Genomic DNA, 22,002 nt, shown 5'->3' on the forward strand with positions numbered 1-22,002 from the left:
TATGATTCACTTCAGGTTATACTCTTCAATGAGTATATAGAAGAGAAACGGGCAAGGTAGGTTTAGTCCCAAACACACCGAAATTTTACGACATAGAACAATAATTTCATAATTGACTATTCGCACTGATAGAAAAGTTAACGCGCTGGACGTGTACTGTACGTAGTGGACGTGTAAATTGGCTGGCAGACAGCTATTTTTGGATCGAACTTCGGGAACGTTTAGCACACGTGCACTGCGTCAGTAAACGTCCAGTACGTTTGCTCTGGTATCCGAAATAAAATGAAATTTTGATGTACATTATTTCGTCAAATTTCGTTCTTTTTAATTTTATTTTTTTTATTTTTCGTGTTTTTATTCATTTATATCGTAACTTTTTCTTAAATAAAAATTTTCTCCATGTTTGGTGCTGGGTTTGAACTGGGGACCTCTTGATCTCAAAGCGGCGCTTCAACCAACGTTGCAATTAAGACATACTTCATTGATAGTTGTATTGTGAAGCGTTGGTAGAAGTAGGTAAACGTGGAGCACGTTTGCACACAAAGTACTTATACATGCTATACGTTTACTTACATGACACACATATGAAACTTTGAAAATATTTTTTTTATTCTAATTAGAACTATGGTATATGACAATGACCTAATATCGAGAATCGTAATCGTAATTCCTTCTTCTTCTTTTTGCGCAATATTTCGATATTTCAACAGTATGAGATTGGAACTCAGGGAATAAAACGTTTTGAAATTTAAATGACTGAATTTAATATTTCTGTTTTTAAGTGAATCCTAAAATCCTGATACAGATACATTCATCTCATGTACGTAAAGGACTTGACATAGTTGCTATTAATATAAAATGCACAGTGTACGAATGTTAACGCACAACAAGTACGATCTTTTGACATCATACTTACCATGCGTATACAAACATCCTAAACGTGTGCTTTTCTCAAACGTGTTGGGCGTATGAGGTAATTTTGCGATGAAGTTACACATACCAAAATTTTACACATGTCCTACGTCGACTACACGCGTGAGATGTATGGCACACATATCGTACGTAAACTTACATACGACAGGTTTGCCATACATACCCGACGCATACTATGCATAACAGAAGTATATCATACATATCCGAAGTACACCGCCAAAATCTTTTTTATCAGTGCGCCACAACCTTATCGGTGGGGATGGTCGGAAAATGTGCAAAGGCGTGGAAGGGAAGAGATGAACTCAGAAAATGCCATTTCCTACTCGGATCGTATTTCAATTTTGCATGACTTTGTAATTAGTTCCTACGCTCTGACTCCTCAACACTTCCTGCAATCATAAAATTATCGAAATTCAAATCATCTTTCTTATGATCAGCGGAAAGATTTAATTCGTGTTACACTCTACTACCCATATCGAAACTCTGGACAACTTAAGCCGGCACTGATTCCCGCCCACGCAATTCCAAAATACTTGAAAATAAACCTACAAAAAATAATGTTATTCATTTATGTTCTAAATAGACTTTGAAAATAAATCAAAGATATTTTTAAAACGTTAAAATTGCTCACGCTAGTCGAAACAGAATCAAAAAAAAAAGTTGCATTATAATTCATTCGCAACGTTACGTAAGATAATATTTAATTTATAAACACAAATTTTTTTTTTTGCTCTGCTTTGCCTTCTGGCCTGGAATTAAGCCAGAGTTTATTTTAAAAGTGCGAAATCGGTGATTAGAGTCTGATAATTCAAATGTATTTGTCAACAACTAAATTTTAATCGTTGAAATAGAATGGTATATCCAGTCGCATTATACACTGCGTAAAAAACAGCGTTTTTGAATCCAAATCGAAAAATAGATTCGTATCCCCATGAAGCTACTGCTATACCCAGGAGCACGAAAATAAATTCACTTTTATTAATATCGAAGATTTCATTAAATTTTATAGACGCCATTGAACTGTACGTCGTCGTCTCCCTTTGTGCAAAGCACATTAAAACACAATATTGCAAATCAAAAGAAAAGAACAAGCCGCCCACCGAATTAATAATATGCCAAAATGAAAAATTGCAAATGTTTAAAAGGTTTTGCATTTCTTTGCAGGTATCGACAAAGCGACGGGGTTCATTGAAACCACGCCGCGGATCCATTGTGCCAGTACAAGCATCGAAAGAAATGCCATGGGACCTGGTAATTTATTGTTCTCGTTGTTATCACTAAAATATTTATTGAAATCAAAATTAATTTTCGCTTCTTTGGTTTAGTTATTTGCTGGTTTGATTTAAACTTTTAGTCATTCTGTTGTCAACAACATCCACAAGAAAAAGTGATGAAATCTAGCTACTGACTTCTTAAGAGCGCTCGCCCCTTGGGAAATTTCTAGCCTACATTTGTGCGCAAAAATATTCGTTTTTTGATGATTTCTCTTCAAAAAACGAATATTCTTGCGCACAAATGTAGGCTAGAAATTTGTCAAGGGGTGAACGCTCTTAAATAGCGAAATTTAGATATGTTAAAACAGTTGTTTCAGTCAAAGGAAGTAACAGACTAAGTCGTTTCTGAAAGGTATCTCTTAACTGCATAGACTCATTTACGGAATACCATTATTGTCAGAGATCTTCTTAAATCTTTAAACAAATCGAAGTCACGAGCTCTGGCTTCTGTCAGAGTTTCAGGCATCCAGTCAAAATGTTGATTTCACTTTGTTGGTTAAATTTGTTTAGTTTTTGAACTTGGTTAATGATTTCATTTAAAAACCGACGAATTAGTCTAATATTCAGGAGATCTCATTCTCAACTTAACCTGAATCTAACCAGTTCAGAACTTAACCTGAATCTGACCAGTTCAGAACTTAACCTGAATCTGACAAGTGCAGAACTTAACCTGAATCTGACCAGTTCAGGTCGAGGTCAGGTTCAGTTAAACGTAAATTAAACCATTTGGACCCAGAACAGTGCTTTATATAGCCTTCTACATATAGCAGAGCCTAATATTTGGGAATTAATTCTCTAAATTCCCAAAATTCCCAAAAATTCTCAAAAATTCCCAAAAATTCCCTAAATTCCCAAAAATTCCCTAAATTCCCAAAAATTCCCAAAAATTACCTAAATTCACAAAAATTCCCAAAAATTTCCTAAATTCCCAAAAATTCTCAAAAACGATTCCCAAATATTAGGCTCTGACATATAGGTGTGACCGAATATTTTGCTCAATTTACGTTACAATTCAATTCATAACCAAAATGGAATCGATAAACAATCAAAGTTCGTCAATTGAAATCATTTTTGCGGATAATTCTAATCAAATTATCGATGCCGAAGATAAGGGATGGATGCTTTGTTGAAAAGCCTACATAAGGGCGTTTTTTAGGTATTGTATTTAGCTGATATCTTTTTACAAGATCTAAGGGTGCGACGATTAGCGGAAAATGATTTTACCAGTCAAAATGCCAAGTTTGACATAGAAAGGAACACCACCTGGATTTTTCGAAAATACCACAAATTCGAAAAAAAAAGATTTGATTGTGACAGTTTAATCATCTCTGAGAGGTTAGGGAAACTATTGACCTCGGAACTGGTGAGGGATTATGTCATCAGTTTTCTTTTCTCTATTCTATGTCAACTCTAACTATAGAATACGATTTCATATTTCACTGAAAGATGTCGCTGCAACAAAGCCAATGTGAAGAGACTAAAGTTTGACTAAAATCCGTCGAGTAAAAATTTAATTATTTTTCTGTTGACATTAGCTTCGTTCCAGCGACATCTTTCAGTGAAAAAGTGAATCGTACCCTATCTTCCATGGGTAGAGTTGATAGATAATTGATACCACAATACCTCTCCTGGTCAAACTATCAAACCAACCAATTTTTTATTTAAAGCTAGCACATCTGTTGTGATTACATTTTCGAGGAAGCATTTTTGTAAAAAGATATCAGCGAAAACACGACAAAAAACCCCTAAATATAGAGATAGACTCTAGTTTAACCTAAGTATATCCATACCACTTCAAATCTATGTCATTGCTATGACGACTTCATGTCACATTTTTACACTCAAAAATAGAATTTAAATTCAGAGCGGGAATTGTTAGCTATGCAGTCGATTAAGCACAAGAAATTGTCTCGCAGCGAGAATTGTTAAATAAACAATAAGATTCAAATTTCCCTCATAGTTATCGTTTTGTTTCACGAGGAATAAATGATGACGCCCACCTACTTCTTCCTAATCAAATGATACATTCAGAATAATAAAATTCACCTTCGTCACATATTGTTAGTTTCTACCATAAAATGCAAATCAAATCAAAACGGCAACTAAATCAAAAAAGAAAGAAAAATTCAGAGATTCTACTTAAGCATAACTTTGCATAACGTAGCGACATAAATAACTTTGCCATTTTAACGTTGATTTTTCGTTCGCTTATTTTTTTTATCTAATTTCCACATTGTTTCTAGTTCGACAGACTATTACTTCCCCTATTGTGCTGTCACGCTGTGGCCATTATTTTGTCTGGTTTATTAAATTTATTAAGAATCTCACAAGTGTCAACATTCACCCTCTTTATATGGTTCGCTTTGTCGGTTGTTGGAGCTATTCTATTTTATCATCACTTGAAGGTATGTGAAAATTGCTATTAAGAATTTTAGTTTCTAACGTATATGGAACATGGAACGTACAGCCAATACAATTCTCTTTTCACAGAATTATTTTGTGATTTATATATGACCATGGTATGGTGTGCGAGTAAAATGAGTATTTACACTGATTATCTGTTGTGCACGACGTACATACAGTACAACAGTTCTCAAATATTAATGTTGAAAGTTTGTTTTCATTTGGGAAGGCACTAATGACGAAAGAAAATCCCACAATACTATAAATCAGACTGTAAAGGTTACATTAGTTGTTATGTATATGTATGTAATGGAGACGTAGTAGGTAGATGTAGATCATTTTGATAGTGCTGCCGGAGGCAGTCGGTCGAACACCAAACATAGGAAAATTTTTAGTATTGTTCTCCGTTCAGTGAATTGGTAAGTTTTCGTTATGCAACTTGTTGCGTCGTTTAACTTATAGAGGAGAATATAATTTCGCGCCTTTTACCATCCATTGAACGGAAGACATTTTCAGTGAAAGCACTTTATGAATCGGTTGTTCTGAGTCAATGCTCATGTGTTTCTACTTATAGTCTTAGTTGCGAGCCTGCTTATCAGGGTGCATAAATATGTGCCTAATAGGGCGTATCGAATTTTGCAAATTTTAAGGACCGCCATAGCCTGTGTGCGGAAAACGTAGATCATCGAAAACTGTGTCCGGGCATGTGGTTGATGGATCCGATGGAGCCCGGGAAGAAGTCCCCCCGGACGACTTTAAGTTTCCGATGGTCATAACTCGGAAAATTGAAAGCATTTTTGAAAACAATGTTCTAGTGAAATGTAGAGCTTTGAAAACTCTACAAAACTACCGAAGAAACCGATGGTCCAAAAGGTGCCACTGCCAAGATTGTCTAACATCGAAAATGTGACCTTTTGGTTTTTAACTTATATTTCCTGAGAGACAAATGATTTTGTTTAGCCTGTGGTATGAGGCCAATAAGTATACATAATATTCCATGACAGTAGCTGAACTCTTTCACAAAATAATTGTGATGTCGATGTGGCACACTTTGTACTACAAAATCTGAATAAAGTGAAATTTATGAGAAAAACGAGAAATAATCGATTTAATTAGTTATTTCACCCACGAATAGTAGTAATAAGTCGATTTCGTTGCAAATACACAAATTATACACATTTTTCGATATATTTACGAAAAATTGAAGTTCGTAGCATATTGTTTCAATACAAGTGCCACATCGACATCACAATTATTTTGTGAAAGAGTTCAGCTACTGTCATGGAATATTATGTATACTTATTGGCCAAGGTGTCCCCGACTCAACAGCACCGGTTGCAGTGTCTGCACTTGCTTCGTGGGCGACGTGGCCACTCTTAAAAATTCCATTCTAGTGCTCGACCTCCTCTACCACCTCATACCACAGGCTAAACAAAATCATTTGTCTCTCAGGAAATATAAGTTAAAAACCAAAAGGTCACATTTTCGATGTTAGACAATCTTGGCAGTGGCACCTTTTGGACCATCGGTTTCTTCGGTAGTTTTGTAGAGTTTTCAAAGCTCTACATTTCACTAGAACATTGTTTTCAAAAATGCTTTCAATTTTCCGAGTTATGACCATCGGAAACTTAAAGTCGTCCGGAGGGACTTCTTCCCGGGCTCCATCGGATCCATCAACCACATGCCCGGACACAGTTTTCGATGATCTACGTTTTCCGCACACAGGCTATGGCGGTCCTTAAAATTTGCAAAATTCGATACGCCCTAGTGCCTAAGTATAAATAGGAATAGTAAATTACGTTGGATGCGGTGGAAATTATTCATTACATGAGGGATCAATTTTGTGATTCGAGTCGAGCTCACGAGGGTGTTTTTAGGTATGCAACTACATGAGTCACAATAACAGTTTCCAAAGCGAGTTGCTTAAACCACACAAGTGAGTTCGCAAGTATCATAAATTGTCCCGAATTAATGAATTGCTACGTATACGTAATTAATGAACACCTTTACGTGGGGGCTCAAACATAAATGTAATGACCACTTTCCGCAAGGTACATGTACATGTAATGCCAACTTTCCGTATGAGATAGCATTAAAAACGTATTTGCCTGATACAACAATGGCGCTTCGCTCGACCCGAAGTGCAGTTTCTTCAGCTGAAGTGAACTTCGGCACAAAAATTACTGACACCAAGCTGTACTCAATTATGTTATAAAGAGTTCCTTTTCCACTTAAAATCATCTTTATTTTCAACGCGACTCATGCCACCGTGTTGTATCTATACCTTGAAGTACTAGATTTTATTTTGTTCAGGGGTTGGAGATCCGTCTTGTTGTTAACAGTGAAACTCTAGTACTTGATAAATTTCCTAGACGCACCTGTACTTCTGTAGGAGTAAGAGCTCTGTGGTAAATATTTTCACGATTTTTATTAATTTACAATAAAAAGGATTCATTAGTAACATGTGCCATGTAATTTAGGGCTGTAGAACATTCGTCTGAAATTGGCCCGCGTAGTTCCCCGATGGACTGTACAAACCAACACTAACAGTATAACCATTCAACGTAAAATAACCGAAACCAAAGTTTTGACTACTTTTCCAGACAAGCTGAGTAAAGTGACCAGTTTGTAGAAAGAATCCTGGGTTGTTATAGTTGTATTGACTGCTCTCGTCATACCACATCTTAGTCGAGACTTCTGCAAACTGGTTATTATTCCAGCTGGCACTGTGTGCCTCAGCCAAGTTTTCCCCAGCATCTTTCTTATATGGACAAGAGTGATTAATTGTTCCCAATCCTACGTAGTACTGAGCACATTGAACAGCCAACGAGTTGAGCTATAAAAGTACATAAAGGGCACAAATCATAGTCATCTACTGATAGAGAACCGACAGTAACAATCCCATTCTCTTTATTCTACGTTTCAAACAACATTACGACACGACTTATGATATCGCATTTGGAGTGAATTGGATTGAAATTGTCGGTTCATGTATGGTTTCACTATTTTTTTTCTCCCTGAATATCAAAAAGTTCCAACCTGATTGTCCATCTGTAGCGGTGGAGCATGATGTATTTGGCGATACTGGTTGTGGAGATTTAATGCTAGGATCTGATAAGCTATTTTATGAATGTTGAGCATGGTACATTTGTGAGTTGACCACTAGTGGATAGACAATAAGAAAAGTGCAACATACTACCTTCTTGTGCAGAGCTTCCATGCAGAATGGTGATGAGTGTACAAAGTGTAGAGATAAGTGACGGTATTTGTTTCATCCTTTGTGTGTTTCAATTTTCAACAAATTACCGATGGGTAGATAGACGTTAGTTCTTCTCGATATCCACGCAGATTAATTCAGTGGTCGATTAAATGCGGTAATATTATGATATCCACTAAGTAGTTCATTAGGTCACTGGTTCTTGACATATTTATTTCGATATTTAAAAATATCAGGTCCGAACCAGGTCAAGGGGCTTAATTAGGTCCAATGACGCCGATATTTATCATTATTAGTTTAAGGCCAATAAAAAAATTGTTTTACTCATGTTGCCAGCCAGGCCCGGCCTGATAAATATACAACAGGTAGGTAAACGAAATCTCCAGAAATAGAAGCAATTGGCCTCGAAATCTTTTATATTCTCGGCAGTCGATTAATATTAAATGAAATGTGATTTTCATGGCAGGGTGAAAAATGCACTTCAAGCCCCGTTACGTTATTATTCGATTTCCATCCTCCCTAAGTGTTCCTTTTTTGCACCGTCGAATGAAATTTATCAGATTTTTCATGCTTCGGGGCCGAAAATGAGGGCAATTTTCTCGGGTTTCCGGCCCTCTGCATGAAAACTCACATGTGCACCTGTTTGGGACGGTTGATTTAAGGCACTTTCGCTTGTAGACCTCACACAAAACAGGTACACAAATGACTATTGATTGCTTTATTGGATTTTAGTCACATATTCAACAGTTTCGTATCCATCAGAGGATGTTTAGTACCTTCTAATTGACCTTTTTTCTGATAATTTTAGCTTTATTCATGCAGATTTCAAAATATGCTTGCGGATCTTTCACCGCTTGTTTAAGGCCTAAGAACATTTGCCTTAAACTGACCCAAATAGTTTCCTGGTGGACTGTACAAACCAACACCAACATAATATCCGTTCACTCGAGCATATCCGAAGCCAAATTTTTGCGAATTTTTCCAGACTATTTGGGTGAAGTGACCGGTTCGATAAGAGAATCCAGGTTTGTTGTAGTTGTACAGTTTAACCTCGTCGTACCAATTCTTACACGACAGGTCTGTAAATTGGTTGCTATTCCAGTTACCTCCAGTTCCACTAGACAGATTTTCTCCCGCATCCCTTTTGTAAGGGCAAGAATGGTCTATTGTTCGCTTCCTTGCATAGTAGCCAGCACATTTCACTGCCAACGAGTTGAGCTAAAATCGGTACAAAGTCGATCACGAAATTTCTCTTTAATCTTCTAATTAGAATATTTGAAGAGGTAACTGCAGAAACTGGGCATGTCACATTAGCGACTTATAAGAAAAATGAAATTTCATTCATCTAAGTAAGTCAATTTGAAACGGAGCTAATTCAATTTCATTTTTCTTATAATTCGCCAATGTAAAATAACACATTTCTGCATTTAACTATTCATTTATACAAGCAGTTGCTACCCCATTGTCGAGCCGTAGGGCTGGTGCATGATGCTTTCGACGATACTGATTGTGAAGATTCAATGCTCTGGTCTGATAAGCTGTAATTTACGGATGTTGTTAAACATGTCGCGTCGTTAATTCACCAAGTGATAAGGCGAAAAAGCTCACAATAAGAAAATATTCGGATCGTAAAAATTACAAGTGATCCCAATGGTTTCGTAAAGTATTACCTTCTTGGGTAAAGCAAGTATGCAGAATGCTGATGAATGCGCAGAGTGCAGCAAGAAGATAGAATGATTTTCTCATTATCGTTGTCTTTCAAATTTTTTTCAGAATGAAGATGTTCCAACCAGCTTTCTGTTCAGACAACTAATCTAGCTGTTGATCAATTAACTTTATTTAAAAACCCCTATCAACAGTTCATCTTTATTTCGATAGGAAATAATTTAGTCGCAAGTGATCGTGTCAGTATGTCACGATTTTACGCTCGTAACACGTGTTACCTGCAGCAAAAAATGTGATAGCTCATAGCACTGCTCCTAGCATTAACTTAAAAAATATTCGGAAGCTGGTGAAACGACAATAGGCTCTATGTTTCCCTTGTAAAGATAGATGCCTTGTTTTCGTTGGATGAGTGGAAAAACGCACAAAACAATCTTAAGTATGAGCTCTTATTGCTACATCCTCCAAATTTAACGCTTGTTAAACCAGTGGCAATGCTAGGAAAAGTTCTATGGATCGATAGTTCCACGTTTTAATTAGTAGAGACAAGTAACCTCAAGATTTTTATTTCTTTTGTCAGTTTATTGGAAAAAGAAGTCGATAATTTTCTAATAAAAGCAATCTAGAATAGGCAGACACCTAGTTTTTAGATAATATAACTCGCACGAAATTGTTCATTACGAAATTTTCATCATGAAAATGCTTAGATGACTTCTACGCCCTGTAAACTAACCTCAGTCCAAAGGATCCGAATTCACAATTTTTGTTAATTTATTTATGTTTGGACTTCACTAACCACATGGAGTAGGGAAAGTAAGGAAGTAGAGGAAGTACCAAGAAAGTCTGTAAAATTCTACTCGAGTATTTTGCCCTGCCTGTCTAAGGTTTTCGAGATTTTGGCCAAGGAGCAGATTACGGCGTGTCTTGATTGTAATAGGCTTCTCGACGATTACCAGTCTGGGTTTAGACCACATCACAGTACTTGCGCGGCTCTTTTGAGAGTGTCGGATTACATACGGAAGTCGTTTGACAGGAAGCTCATGACCGTTATGGTGCTCTTGGATTTTTCAAAGGCTTTCGATTCCTTGCATCATGGAAAGCTGCTTCGTAAGCTTGCTTCGAACTTCGGTTTTTCGTCCTCTGCTGTGAGCCTTATGCGTTCCTACCTGTCGAATCGCTTCCAGTCTGTTTGCATCGATGGTTATTTCTCCGAATTGGCTGAGATTCGGTCCGGGATACCTCAAGGTTCGGTCTTGGGTCCGTTGTTGTTCTCAATGTATATCAATGACCTGCCGAGCTGCCTTAGATTTGCATCGCACCACATGTTTGCTGATGACGTTCAGTTGATGTACTTCAGTCCCAAAGATGCGGTCAATCAGGCCGTTTTTCGTGTCAATCAAGACCTATACGCAGTCGATCGCTGGGCTCGTGAAAACTCCTTGAAACTAAATGCCAAGAAGTCTCAAGTTATCCTGTTTGAGGATTCTAGATCCTTGTCGCCTAGCCGACTTCCTCCCGTCCTTCTCGGTGGTATAGTCATCCCGTATGCAGACAAGGTTCTGAACCTTGGGCTTGTTATGGATAAGAGGCTGACCTTTAAAGACCAAGTGCGCGGGATTTGCTCGAAGGTGTTTGCCAGGCTTAGTAGCCTATGGCACCATAGCCACGTGTTCTCTCGGAAGGTTCGGATGATGCTGATCAAGTCGCTCGTGCTGCCTGCCTTTACGTATTGTGACTCGGTTTACTCGACCAATTTATCTTCCGCTGATGCTAGGTCATTGGGTGGTGCTTTTAGTGCCTGTGTCCGTTTTGTCTTTGGATTGAGGCGCTACGACAGCACTCGTGATCGCGTCGACGAGTTATTAGGGTGTGATATTATGACGTATCTGAAGCGTCGGCGTTGCTCGTTCATGCATGGCCTTGTTCTTTCTCGTGAGCCGGGATTTCTCTTTGATAAGCTGACCGAGGGGAGGTCAGGACGTAGCCGCCAGTACGTCATTCCGAGGCATGTTTCGACCCAATATGGCCGGTCGTTCTTTGTGAGGACTGTAGCTGACTATAACGCGATTCCCGTCGGAGTGAGGATGCTTAGCTCTGTGTCGAGGTTCTCCAACGCATGTCGAGATCACGTACGTCCCCATTGAGTCAAAAACGCTTTGCACACGGGGTTTGCTTGTCGGCTCTGTGACTGGAGTCCTTCGTTTCAAGATTATTATTTCTTATCTTTATATAATGAATGTTTCTGCGTTGCTTGCGGGCGTGGTGTCTGGTAGCACCGTAGGTGAGTTTATTTGTTCATTTATACTCTGAACTAAAATTCTTATTTTCCCATTTAATGCCGTCACTTGCTTTTTTTTATATATTTTTGTATCTCAATGTTTATCTTTGTTATGTTTAATTATCGATAGAGAGAGTTGAATAGTGTTTGTTAAATCGAAAGGATATTTGTACAAGGTTTTTCCTTTTTGTCCTGCTGAATAAAGTTGAATTGAATTGAAATTGAATTGATTTGTAAGAGAAGACCTACGAAGTCGTATAATTAACCTGTTACGGCTATTCATCTGTTATCTACAACGACGACAACAGTAAATGATTAGCTCTGACTAATGCATTCTTATATAGCAAAACTTATGTTTTAACAAATGAAGTAGAAGATTTTGCAAATTCTTGAAAGTATTTGACGATTGGAAGTCACAGATTCGATCATTGTACTAGCGATATGCTCGCCGTCTGTCACAGGTTAAGAACGGTTTGTCACTTGTCATAGACAATAACTAAAAATAAGCATAAGGCCTTGGGCTGCTGCTCTTTTTTATTTTAAAATCTATTTAATTAAATGCTTTGTTGAATGGTAAAATCTATGTTTAAACTAATGAAGTAAAAGATTTTACAAGGTAAACATACTAAGGAAGGAACCGAATAAGTGATGTCGTGAATGAATTTCCAACATCAACATTTCATCAAATCATCGAAATGGTTGCCTGCACAATAATTAGGTTTCGATTTTTCGGAAAAAATGTAGAGGTGAATCGACCCATTTAATCAAACCAATAAACGCATAAAGGAGACCTAATTTACACACTGTCCTCTCCAATTCTTATTGGCTATTGACTTTAATTGAATTAAGTGTATCCACCTACGCCCGACTCGCACCTCATATACAGGCTTGTACCGTTCGGACTCGCGTCGACATTGACGTATTATTTTCACTCTCGTTAACATAATAGACAAAGACAAGCCCACAAGATCATTACTATTACTTCAAGTCTATATAAACAATTTGTCCGCACAACATAAATTGGATTTGTCGTGTTCACGGTGTCCACGTACAATATTATAAATATGGATTTCTGTGTGTTAACAACCTGGAGTAGACATCGAAAAAAAGAAACAAAATCAATTTTTGCTATTTTTAGCAATAGAAGAAAATGTACGGGAGCCCGAAAAACTGGCTCGTCAATGTGTCGTTACCACGTTTCCTCAAACCGTTCGCTTTATGGCTGAATAAAATAAATATAAATCGAATTTGACTCCATCGAAATGAACGTATAATTTGAATCGTCAATGCTTTCTAGATGTTTGTTAGTTTCTTGAGTTTCTCTTTTTTTTCTGCTTCGTTTCGGGCAAACTTATTTTTATGGATAGAGTTTATGATGAATCAACGAAATCGGCTACCGAACAAATCCAAATTTATTATGCCGGTTTCATTCATAAAATACAATTCCATACACACAACACACCGCGTTTGTATTATTGAATGAAATCATAAAAATTTGGTTTTAGCCAGAGGGGTAGAATACGCAAAAAAAATGTGTCTGATTGCCTTGCTCAACCACTTAGGAAAAACAGCTTTGCATAGTAATCAATACTTTGTTCAAGAAATCGATAAATTGTCTGTTTGGATAACAAGAAGATTTATATGTTTTGTTATCTAGCCCAGAGAAAATGATAACAGATGGCGCTGCGCGGTGAAGCAACGTCCTGTTTAATCATTTCTCTGATCTAGCCTCACCTCATGATGACTAAACATCCTGTACTGAGGCTGTTTAACCTGTTACAGACGGCAAGTATATGCATAAGGATCAATTTATTTTCGTCCCAATTGCATCCGAACAAACAGGCGTCATTGGTATAACGGGCTTACAATTATTGAAACAAATCGGAAGCAAAATCAAACAGGCCACTCACGAACGTCGAGCAACAAGTTATTTGATTCAACGAATTTCTGTTGCCATTCAACGAGGAAACGTAGCCTCGATTCTAGGAACGCTTCCTCCATCAAAGAATCTTGGTGAAATTTTTTATTTATAATTTTTAAATTGTTGAATTGATTTTGAAAACAATAAATTAAACCCATAATGTTACACTCGAGAGATGTCAAGGTGGCGCTGTTATTATTTCAACATGTCTGGTTTCCCACATATTTTTGTGGTTTCCTTTGATCAACAGCGCCACTATGCCACCTCTCGAGTATAACTATATGATATGACCAGTATTATTATCGGGTCCATTACTTCCATTGATCAAAGTACTTTTAATCGGTTGATTTCAAATCTTGTACTTCATTTTTTTTTTAACATTCATTTTACTATAGAAAGGACCATGTTACCCAGAGCTTGTAATTATTTTTGTCGTCCTAATCGATAACAGACGAATAGTATGTGACAGAATTAATGATAGCACTAAAATTTCAAGAATGAAATTAGTTCGATTCCTGGATCTCGTGAATGTGTGGTCCTGGACCATCTACATTTCAAGTCACAATACAAAACCTATACAAACAGATAAAGTCCTCTATGGTCCGCTATATCCTACAACTAACCAATTGTTGAACTCCGACTTTAACTGCTGACCGCACATTAGGAACAACTGACTATAATTTAAGAAGTATCAATAAAGGTAATCAATGACAAGCGTGAAATTTACAGCACAGTCAGCATGACAATCGTACACATACAAAACAGAATGGAGATATCTTGGAGGTAAAGATAAGCTATTCGTTCAAGCACGTTTGCCTCAAAATGCTTCCCAAATCGATTCACATATCTCCAAATAATTTAGCACTTAATACCCAAAGTAACCGACTCAACAGAAAAGATATTCCTTCACAAGCAACAATACCCCAGACACCTAAAATAAATAATAAGAGGAAGAACACGACTAAATTAATGATGGATTTTTGCCGTTCTTTCTTTCGCATATTTTTTTTTCGCTCTTTTTTCGTTGGAAGAACATGTGTCTGCTACAAATTAATGTTTGACTTTTCGCTAAGAATAAATATTTTGCACAAAAATTAATATTTCATGAGGGTTGTTGGTGTATGATCCTATAATAATAAAAAAAACATCACAGTCGCGTAAAACAGTTGCTGTACAATGTTTCAATGTCAAGAAAAACCAAGAACGAAAAAAATCCCAAATAAAATTGTGTGTCGTGCCTGTCTCTCTTGCTATATACATAACATTTTCCCATTTTGCGATTATCTGAATTAAAACGTAAAAATGTAAACGATATAATAGCGCCAGGCACGCTAAATAAATAACAAAGTTAAGTAGATGAGCTATTGAACTTTTGTGCAAAACAAAATGAATGTACTCGTTAAACAGCTGCGTTGAAATTTAAATAAAAAAAAGACAAAAAATTGTTTTGTCGTTGCCATTCAATTTCAATATTTATAAACTGCGTTTGAAGCCGAAAACAAACGTAGATGATTTTGAATTATTATACACGAAACTGAAGAGCAGATTCACGAATGTGAAATTGTGAAACAGCACTGTAACAGGTCTGTGTATTTGACAATAAAATTTTTAAATAATCTATCACAAGCGTCAAGCATATCACAAGCTTCTCATCCGAGTATTTTCAACAAAATAAAACTTGTTTTTCTCTCGAGTATAGAAGGAAAGTCAACCGAGTTGGTCCTGAAAGTCTCGTCGAATTAGATAGATAGATCGAATTAGATACTGGTTCAAGACTTTTCAGGTGGTGGCGTCATTTGTTGACCGTGTTCGACCGATTTGGAGCCTTACTACGAGCGTCCACCGGGAACTTTGACCTGAATAACTATTTACCAAAACATCTTAATTTGTACAAGATTTTTCTACTTTGTTCGAAATTAACAAGTTTTAACTATGTCCTAGGAAGTAATGTCATTCAGCCACTTGAAGGTTTCAAAAGAGCAAAGCTCCGAACTGCTCGAATAAAATGAATTTCCAGTAAAGTCCTGACCTGTGTCTAATTTTATCTGAACTTCCAGGTCTTGACTCCACCACCTGAAAATAGATTGCATCAGATGCAGGTGTTAGTCGCCCGAAATAGTTATTGGTTAACCAAGTGGAGAAGATAGGAAATTTCACCAAGAGCGAAAGTTTGCGACCAGAGCGAAGCGAGGGCAGCGATTCGCTCAAGGTGGAATTTCCTATTTCTCCCTTAGGTGAATACACCGTTTTTCATGCTTGTGTTTTGCGAAAATCCGTATTTTTGTCCACTTTGAAGAACATTTTAGGTGAGAAAATGATCATTTTTTCACCTAATATGGCTGGATGTTAGGGGAGAATAGTACATTACTATATCATTGTGTCATCGTGATACGAGATATCAAATTATTTCACGTGTAAAGTATGGCGTTTTACTTTACGAGCGAGGGAAAGGGTCTTCACTAGTGAGGGGAAGGCCACATTACCTCACTAGTAAAGTAAAATAATTATTTCAACTGAAATGGCGCCCAGAATGACAACAAAACGCAATGTTCACCAACGCTTCATAGTGGACAAAATAAGGGTTCTTGCATCGCTAGCATGGTTGGTAAAAGCAATTTTATGGTAGAATATTGTAGTATCGACTAAGACTATCATACATACTATCAAGTAGCAACCTAACTACATTTATTAAGGTGGTTAAAATGCAACGTAGCCTTTGCATTTTACAAGTAAAATTAGGAATTAGTCAACAGTGTATGATTCTACAAACAAAGGATTGAGGTGGTACTTTGACAGCGTCAAAACGAAGTTTGTTTGCTAGAGATGAGGGTATTGAATAAGACAAATATTTTTCTAGTGATAGATGTCGCTGTAATTCAAGATGGCATCGAAAACAAAAATCGCTTTATAGAACATCTTCAAGATAGTTTGAAATATTTCAAACTATCTTGAAGATGATCTATATGCCATCCACGTTAAAACAATTCTCATACAAATAAATGAATGAACGAAATATTTAACGAAACTTAAGTGACGTTACGTCTGACAGTACCGTATCTTGAACTATGCCGCCGTGAAGTGGCGCTGTCACTCCTCCTCAAGATTGTACATGAGAAGGTTAAGCCGATAGCTGGGGCCGTTATAACAAAAGGCCACTGAACTTTGCTGTAATTTTCATTTTTTGTAGCGTAATTTTCGTTCAGGCGAAATTTCGTAAGTAAAAATAATAATTGCAAAAGACATTTATCACTCGGTGGCATAAGTAACTATTTAACAACCGTATCGTGGAAAGCACGACTGAGAACAGACTATATTTAAGAACAGATTTAGGTAACCTCACATGTTCCAAGCTTAGGCTATAAGAAACTCTCCTGACTAGAACTAATTGCTCATTTTTTGTCACCGCTATCATATTGCCTAAGATCCTACTGTACCGTTTCATTTAGTCATTCCACAGTGCATGTCAGTAAAATTTAGATATGAAATTCAGCTTCAGCTGGTTTTCAGCAGGTTTACTCAACTGTCTCATCCATCTTTATACGGTTTTACCAGTACCACGCGCATGCGTGTAACTATTCCACCACACGTATAAACAAGTATTAACCGTTTTGTCTGTGTGAGTGGACCGGATAAAAAACAGCTGAAGCACCTTCAACTCAAGTTTTCTTTTCTTTTTCGACCCATACGAAGTACTGGGGTCTTATAGGTTTACGCATACGTTTGTAACACGTCGAATTGGACTCCCTGAGTAAGGGGAAACCTATTGTGGTTGTCTAGAGATGCCAAATCCGCGAAAAAAAAAATGTCCGTCTGTCCGTCTGTCCGTCTGTCTGTCTGCACGATAACTTGAGTAAAACGCATCCGATTTTGAAAATTCTTTTTTTTCCCGTTTGGTAATGTCAAAAGACAGGCTAAGTTCGAAGATGAGTGATTTTGGATCGACCCCTCCCGAGCTGTGGCCCAATAAGTGCTTTACGGTTTTTCAAAGATATCTCCGGACATTTAAACGTTAAACTTGTAAGTGATACGTCAAATAAAAGGTATTTACAATACCGATCGACAAAAAAAAGTTTATGGAAATCGGATGACCGACTCGTGAGTTAGACCCCTTGGTGTGGAACAGGCACAGGGCGGCAAGCAGTTTTTGCTTGTAGGTCGGCCACATTTGAACATATTTCGTCTGTTTTAGCTTTATTAGATAGGTATTGACCGTACCAATCAAAATTTATGAAATTATGTTCTCCGGAGCGTGAGCTAGGTCTCTTGGAGTGAGCTCTTATCTGGCTACTCGGCCGTACAGTGAACGTTGAGTATTTTGTCAATATCTCGAGTAAATTTTGACCGAATTTCATGAATTTTTTTTTGTTTGAAAGGTATTAACGAATGTAAAGCGTCGGTACTATTTCCGGTCTCCTAACAAAATGGCTGCCGGCGGCCATATTGGATTTTAGTAAAACGATATAAAGTGGGAAAAATGATGCTTAGAGAGTTTCTGTTAACATGGAAATAATGTGTTAAGTGTGAGGGGTTTCAGGGATTCCATATATGGACATCTATATATACCTATATACAGCTATATTGAGCTATATACAGGCATATAGAGCTATATAATAGCATATTTATCTGTGAAATGTTTATTTATAGTGAAATATAGGTAAATATAGCGGTATATAGCTGTTTAAATAGGAATTTATGAAATTTGACTTCGTACGGGGCTGTCTATATTGCCTCCGGCAATTTAGTTGTATATGATAACAAGGCAAAGAGTGGATAATGTAAGTGATTTTAAAGGGAGAATAGTTTTTCAGCAGAGAAGAAAATGAAGTAAGAGAAATGAAGAGTTTCACATTAAAGGCTTTTGATACGAATAGGTGTTTCGTACGGGTCGGCGTTAGCTATGTTTTAAAGACAACACACGCCGTCAAAGGGCTTTTCGCCTAACTGACTAAATGACATTATTAACGAACAATTACATGTAACACATAGAGACGTTATCGGTACTAAATCCAAGACTCAACCCAATAACCGATTCAAACAGTCAGATGTCATTATTGTGGACAACAACCTGATGAAACGAATTTTTTGTGTTGCGGTTGAGTTTTGAGCCCACAACCAGGCATGAGCGCCGACGGAGAAACCTCGGCGGCGGCTAGCCGAAAAAAATTTCTCGGCGGCGGCGAAAAAGTCGGCTTGAGCCGGCTTAAAACGGCTCGGCTGGAGGTTCCTTTTAACTTTTTTTTTTAATAAAAACGTTTAGATAAATTCATGGAAAATGAACTAGTAAGCATGAAAATGAAATTGTACGGAAAGCGAAAATGTAGGTAGATTAGGTTGTTCAAAGTGCAAGTGGAACTGGTCTTGTTACAAGCAAGTCTCTAAGTCTAAGGTTCACTAACACGTCAAGTTTTATTGCCTCAAAACTTGAACTAAATGGAAAATCATGCTCCGGTACACTCATTTAACTCATTAAGAAAATGGTTTTCGAGAAGAAATCGAAAGCTCACGAAAATCAAGTAAAAATTGAAAAGAAAAAAAATCGAGAAAATTCGCAAAGATCGATAAAGTTTTCTCAAATTTGTGAATTAACTGATTGTGCGCCTTCGGCTCGTTCCGCAAAGGTCATACTTGCCAAAACAACAAACTTAGAAGCGAGGACGTAATATACCATTCTGGAAAATTCATGAAAATTCAAGAAAATTTTCAAAATTTTCTTAATTTTGAAAAAAAAAAATTCAAAAAGTACTTGAGCTGCTTAGGATCAACAGGAATCTCGGTTTTCAAAATTATTTCACCCATTCACCTTTCGAAATCTTTATTTCATTTTCCAGCCGTGTTTTTGGCACCGGCTCGGCTGCGGCGCGGCTTGCTCAAAAATGGCAGGCGGCGGCTCGATCGGCGGCTTATTTTCGGCGGCACTCATGCCTGCCCACAACTGGCAATTCGATAATTCAATGTGAAGTCTCGACTTACACACTGTGCTGTTGAGTTGTTTAGCCTATATTTTTAACAGACACCCTAAAAGACAATGGGACGGCATAACGCCTAACTGAAAAATGCATAATTTACATTATACATCCGAATTGTTTTGATTTATTCAATGCTCTTTGTTTCTATGTACATCTTCGTTAGTCACTGACCCATAAAACTAAAACGATAAATGTCATGCCATTGCAAAGTATTTCAAAAAAGAAATTGACCTTTTCTCGATGGAATTGTGCTGCGGCGAAAATATTACGCAATTTTCTGCAAGTTGGAAAAGAAAATATTCGTTACGACGCAATTGAAATTTTTTCCCAGCACTGAGTTTAATACCGTATGCCTAGCCCATATTTCAAAATTACGACGGTGATATGGTTACATTGTTTGCATAACCGTTAATTCGAATAGGTTTTCTTGTAATCGCACATTCGCATTAAACAAAAAAAAAATGTTGCGTGGCTGTGCTGGAAAAATATTATTTTACAATATAAATTATCAGCACATTTTAAAACCACCCATCGGACCATTTAACCGTTAATCCGCATTTTACTTTCTTTTTTTGCGAAATACACCGATGAGTTTACCTTTAATTTACTAATTCACGTTGACCTTTCCCCCCCACTAATAATATAAATTGTGCTCACAACCACACAAAAACAACAAGAAAAAATGGAAAAGAAAACATAAACAAACAAGAGGATGACTCAAGAAAAATAGTCCAAACAACGCCGTGAAAAACTTCTTTAATTATTAAGATGTTACAAGAAGCTCATTATGTTAAAATATAAAAAAAAATTTACGCAAACAAATTTCTGTGTATCTCGTGTAAGCGATAAGAAAGAGCTTATGTTTGAACAAGGTGAGGTTATTTGTAGCTCTATATTTGGATGAATTAATTTCTGGTGGCAGAACGGTACAAAAAAAAAACGGAAAATTTCTTTAAAACGTAAAAGAAAATATAAAATTTCATTAACCTTTTGAAAACGGAGATGTTTATGATTTAGTAGGGGAAAGTATCGTTAATTTCTTTATGCATCGTGTTATAATCGCTCAGACCACTCACTCAAACAATTTTCGGAAAAGTATAATTTCACTTGTCTATCGAATGATCCCATTCCTCAATAGTACAAAGGTTAGGTGTTGCACAAAGGTTAGGACCGGACGGGTGCTACAAAAAAATAGACGTTTTACAACCCAGAAAATTGCAATTATCGACATTGCTAACCAACAAACAGACTCAGTTAAAGCTTTGCCAATACATTAAACATTAGTAATGAATTTACATGTAAAGGATTAGTATTGCATCGACGTTTAAGCTTCTCAGATACTGTAATGAAGACTTAATCACTAATATGTTCGCATACGCTTATTACACACAGCCAAACCATATTAAACGTTATCCGTGATTGCTACAATAGAGTCCGTAATCCACTTTTACGGCTAGATTAAACTGAACTCATAAAGTACAAAAGCTTTCATCATAAGGGTATACAATACAAGTTAATTCGAAAATGAAAAATACAAGTTACAAGGTATTGGGTATTGGGTAGCAGGCAAGTGGGTGAACGTTTTGAGATTTAATATATTAACCATTTTACGGGTCCATCTTTAGTGAATCGTAAACAAAATGTTGTTTCAATTTGAAATGCAACTGTTAAGGATACATCAATATAATTGTTGAACGAGGCCTATAACATTACAGCACTCACAGTTACTTCTTCCATGTCGGTTCGGTCGTTAATTGGTTTGTACTTTCGGTGGTCATTCGGGCGGGTGAGTACAACTCAGGTCAGAGTGACTCAGTACAATCCCCTTTATTGATATTCTGAAGATACTGTCAGACAATTGTCGTTATCTACGTGTATTGTGCACCGCGACAGTGCCTAATTTCAAGATTTTTTTTTTCAGAATCGTCTTTATCGGCATAAATAGCACAGTCCTAGCTATTGGTTAATTTATTACTACTGTTGAGGCGTACTAAATCTCTATACATGTTTGTAAAGAAATCAGTAAGACGTGTGTGGTATCGATGCCCAAAAAGCTGTATTGTTTAGGTTCTTATATTTACTTCGTCTTCTTTGGTGATGTCTAGCAAGAGGATGGCTTCTGTATTGGAGTTGCTTGAACGTCTCTTTTCGTGTTTGATGGTGTATTCACGTAATTCGAGACCCATTTTATTTCTAAGTCCATGTGAATGTTCTTGTTGGTTACGTAACTGTAGGCGTTGAGGTATTCTTTTGAAAAACAGCCTACCGAAATCGGACGCATTTTCCAGTGGACTTTTTTATATGTGCCTAGAAAGGTATTCGACCCTAGAAGCCAAAACCACTTTCGA

General features: G+C 37.0%; 3 protein-coding genes across 3 annotated transcripts in view; 1 reads left to right on the forward strand and 2 right to left on the reverse strand.

Moving 5' to 3' along the window:
* The window catches only part of LOC119072596 (D-beta-hydroxybutyrate dehydrogenase, mitochondrial), a 36,471-nt gene that overhangs the window by 11,311 nt on the left and 3,158 nt on the right, over nucleotides 1–22,002 (forward strand). The window contains exons 3-4 of the mRNA XM_037177851.1: nucleotides 2,098–2,184; nucleotides 4,451–4,612. Of these exons, the coding sequence (XP_037033746.1) occupies nucleotides 2,098–2,184; nucleotides 4,451–4,612 (249 nt within the window). The remainder of the gene's footprint in view (nucleotides 1–2,097; nucleotides 2,185–4,450; nucleotides 4,613–22,002) is intronic.
* On the reverse strand, nucleotides 7,035–7,943 carry LOC119072609 (Golgi-associated plant pathogenesis-related protein 1-like). Its single transcript, XM_037177864.1, has 3 exons — nucleotides 7,810–7,943; nucleotides 7,650–7,729; nucleotides 7,035–7,446 (listed from the first exon to the last, which is right to left on the reverse strand). The coding sequence occupies exons 1-3, from the start codon at nucleotides 7,883–7,885 to the stop codon at nucleotides 7,087–7,089; spliced, it is 516 nt and encodes a 171-aa protein (XP_037033759.1). The 5' UTR covers nucleotides 7,886–7,943; the 3' UTR covers nucleotides 7,035–7,086.
* LOC119072608 (Golgi-associated plant pathogenesis-related protein 1-like) lies at nucleotides 8,624–9,649 on the reverse strand. The gene is made up of 3 exons (XM_037177863.1): nucleotides 9,498–9,649; nucleotides 9,286–9,365; nucleotides 8,624–9,045 (listed from the first exon to the last, which is right to left on the reverse strand). Exons 1-3 carry the CDS (start codon nucleotides 9,571–9,573, stop codon nucleotides 8,686–8,688), a joined length of 516 nt encoding a protein of 171 aa, XP_037033758.1. The 5' UTR covers nucleotides 9,574–9,649; the 3' UTR covers nucleotides 8,624–8,685.

Source organism: Bradysia coprophila (genome assembly GCF_014529535.1).
Source record: "Bradysia coprophila strain Holo2 chromosome IV unlocalized genomic scaffold, BU_Bcop_v1 contig_84, whole genome shotgun sequence".
Lineage (NCBI taxonomy): Eukaryota > Metazoa > Arthropoda > Insecta > Diptera > Sciaridae > Bradysia > Bradysia coprophila.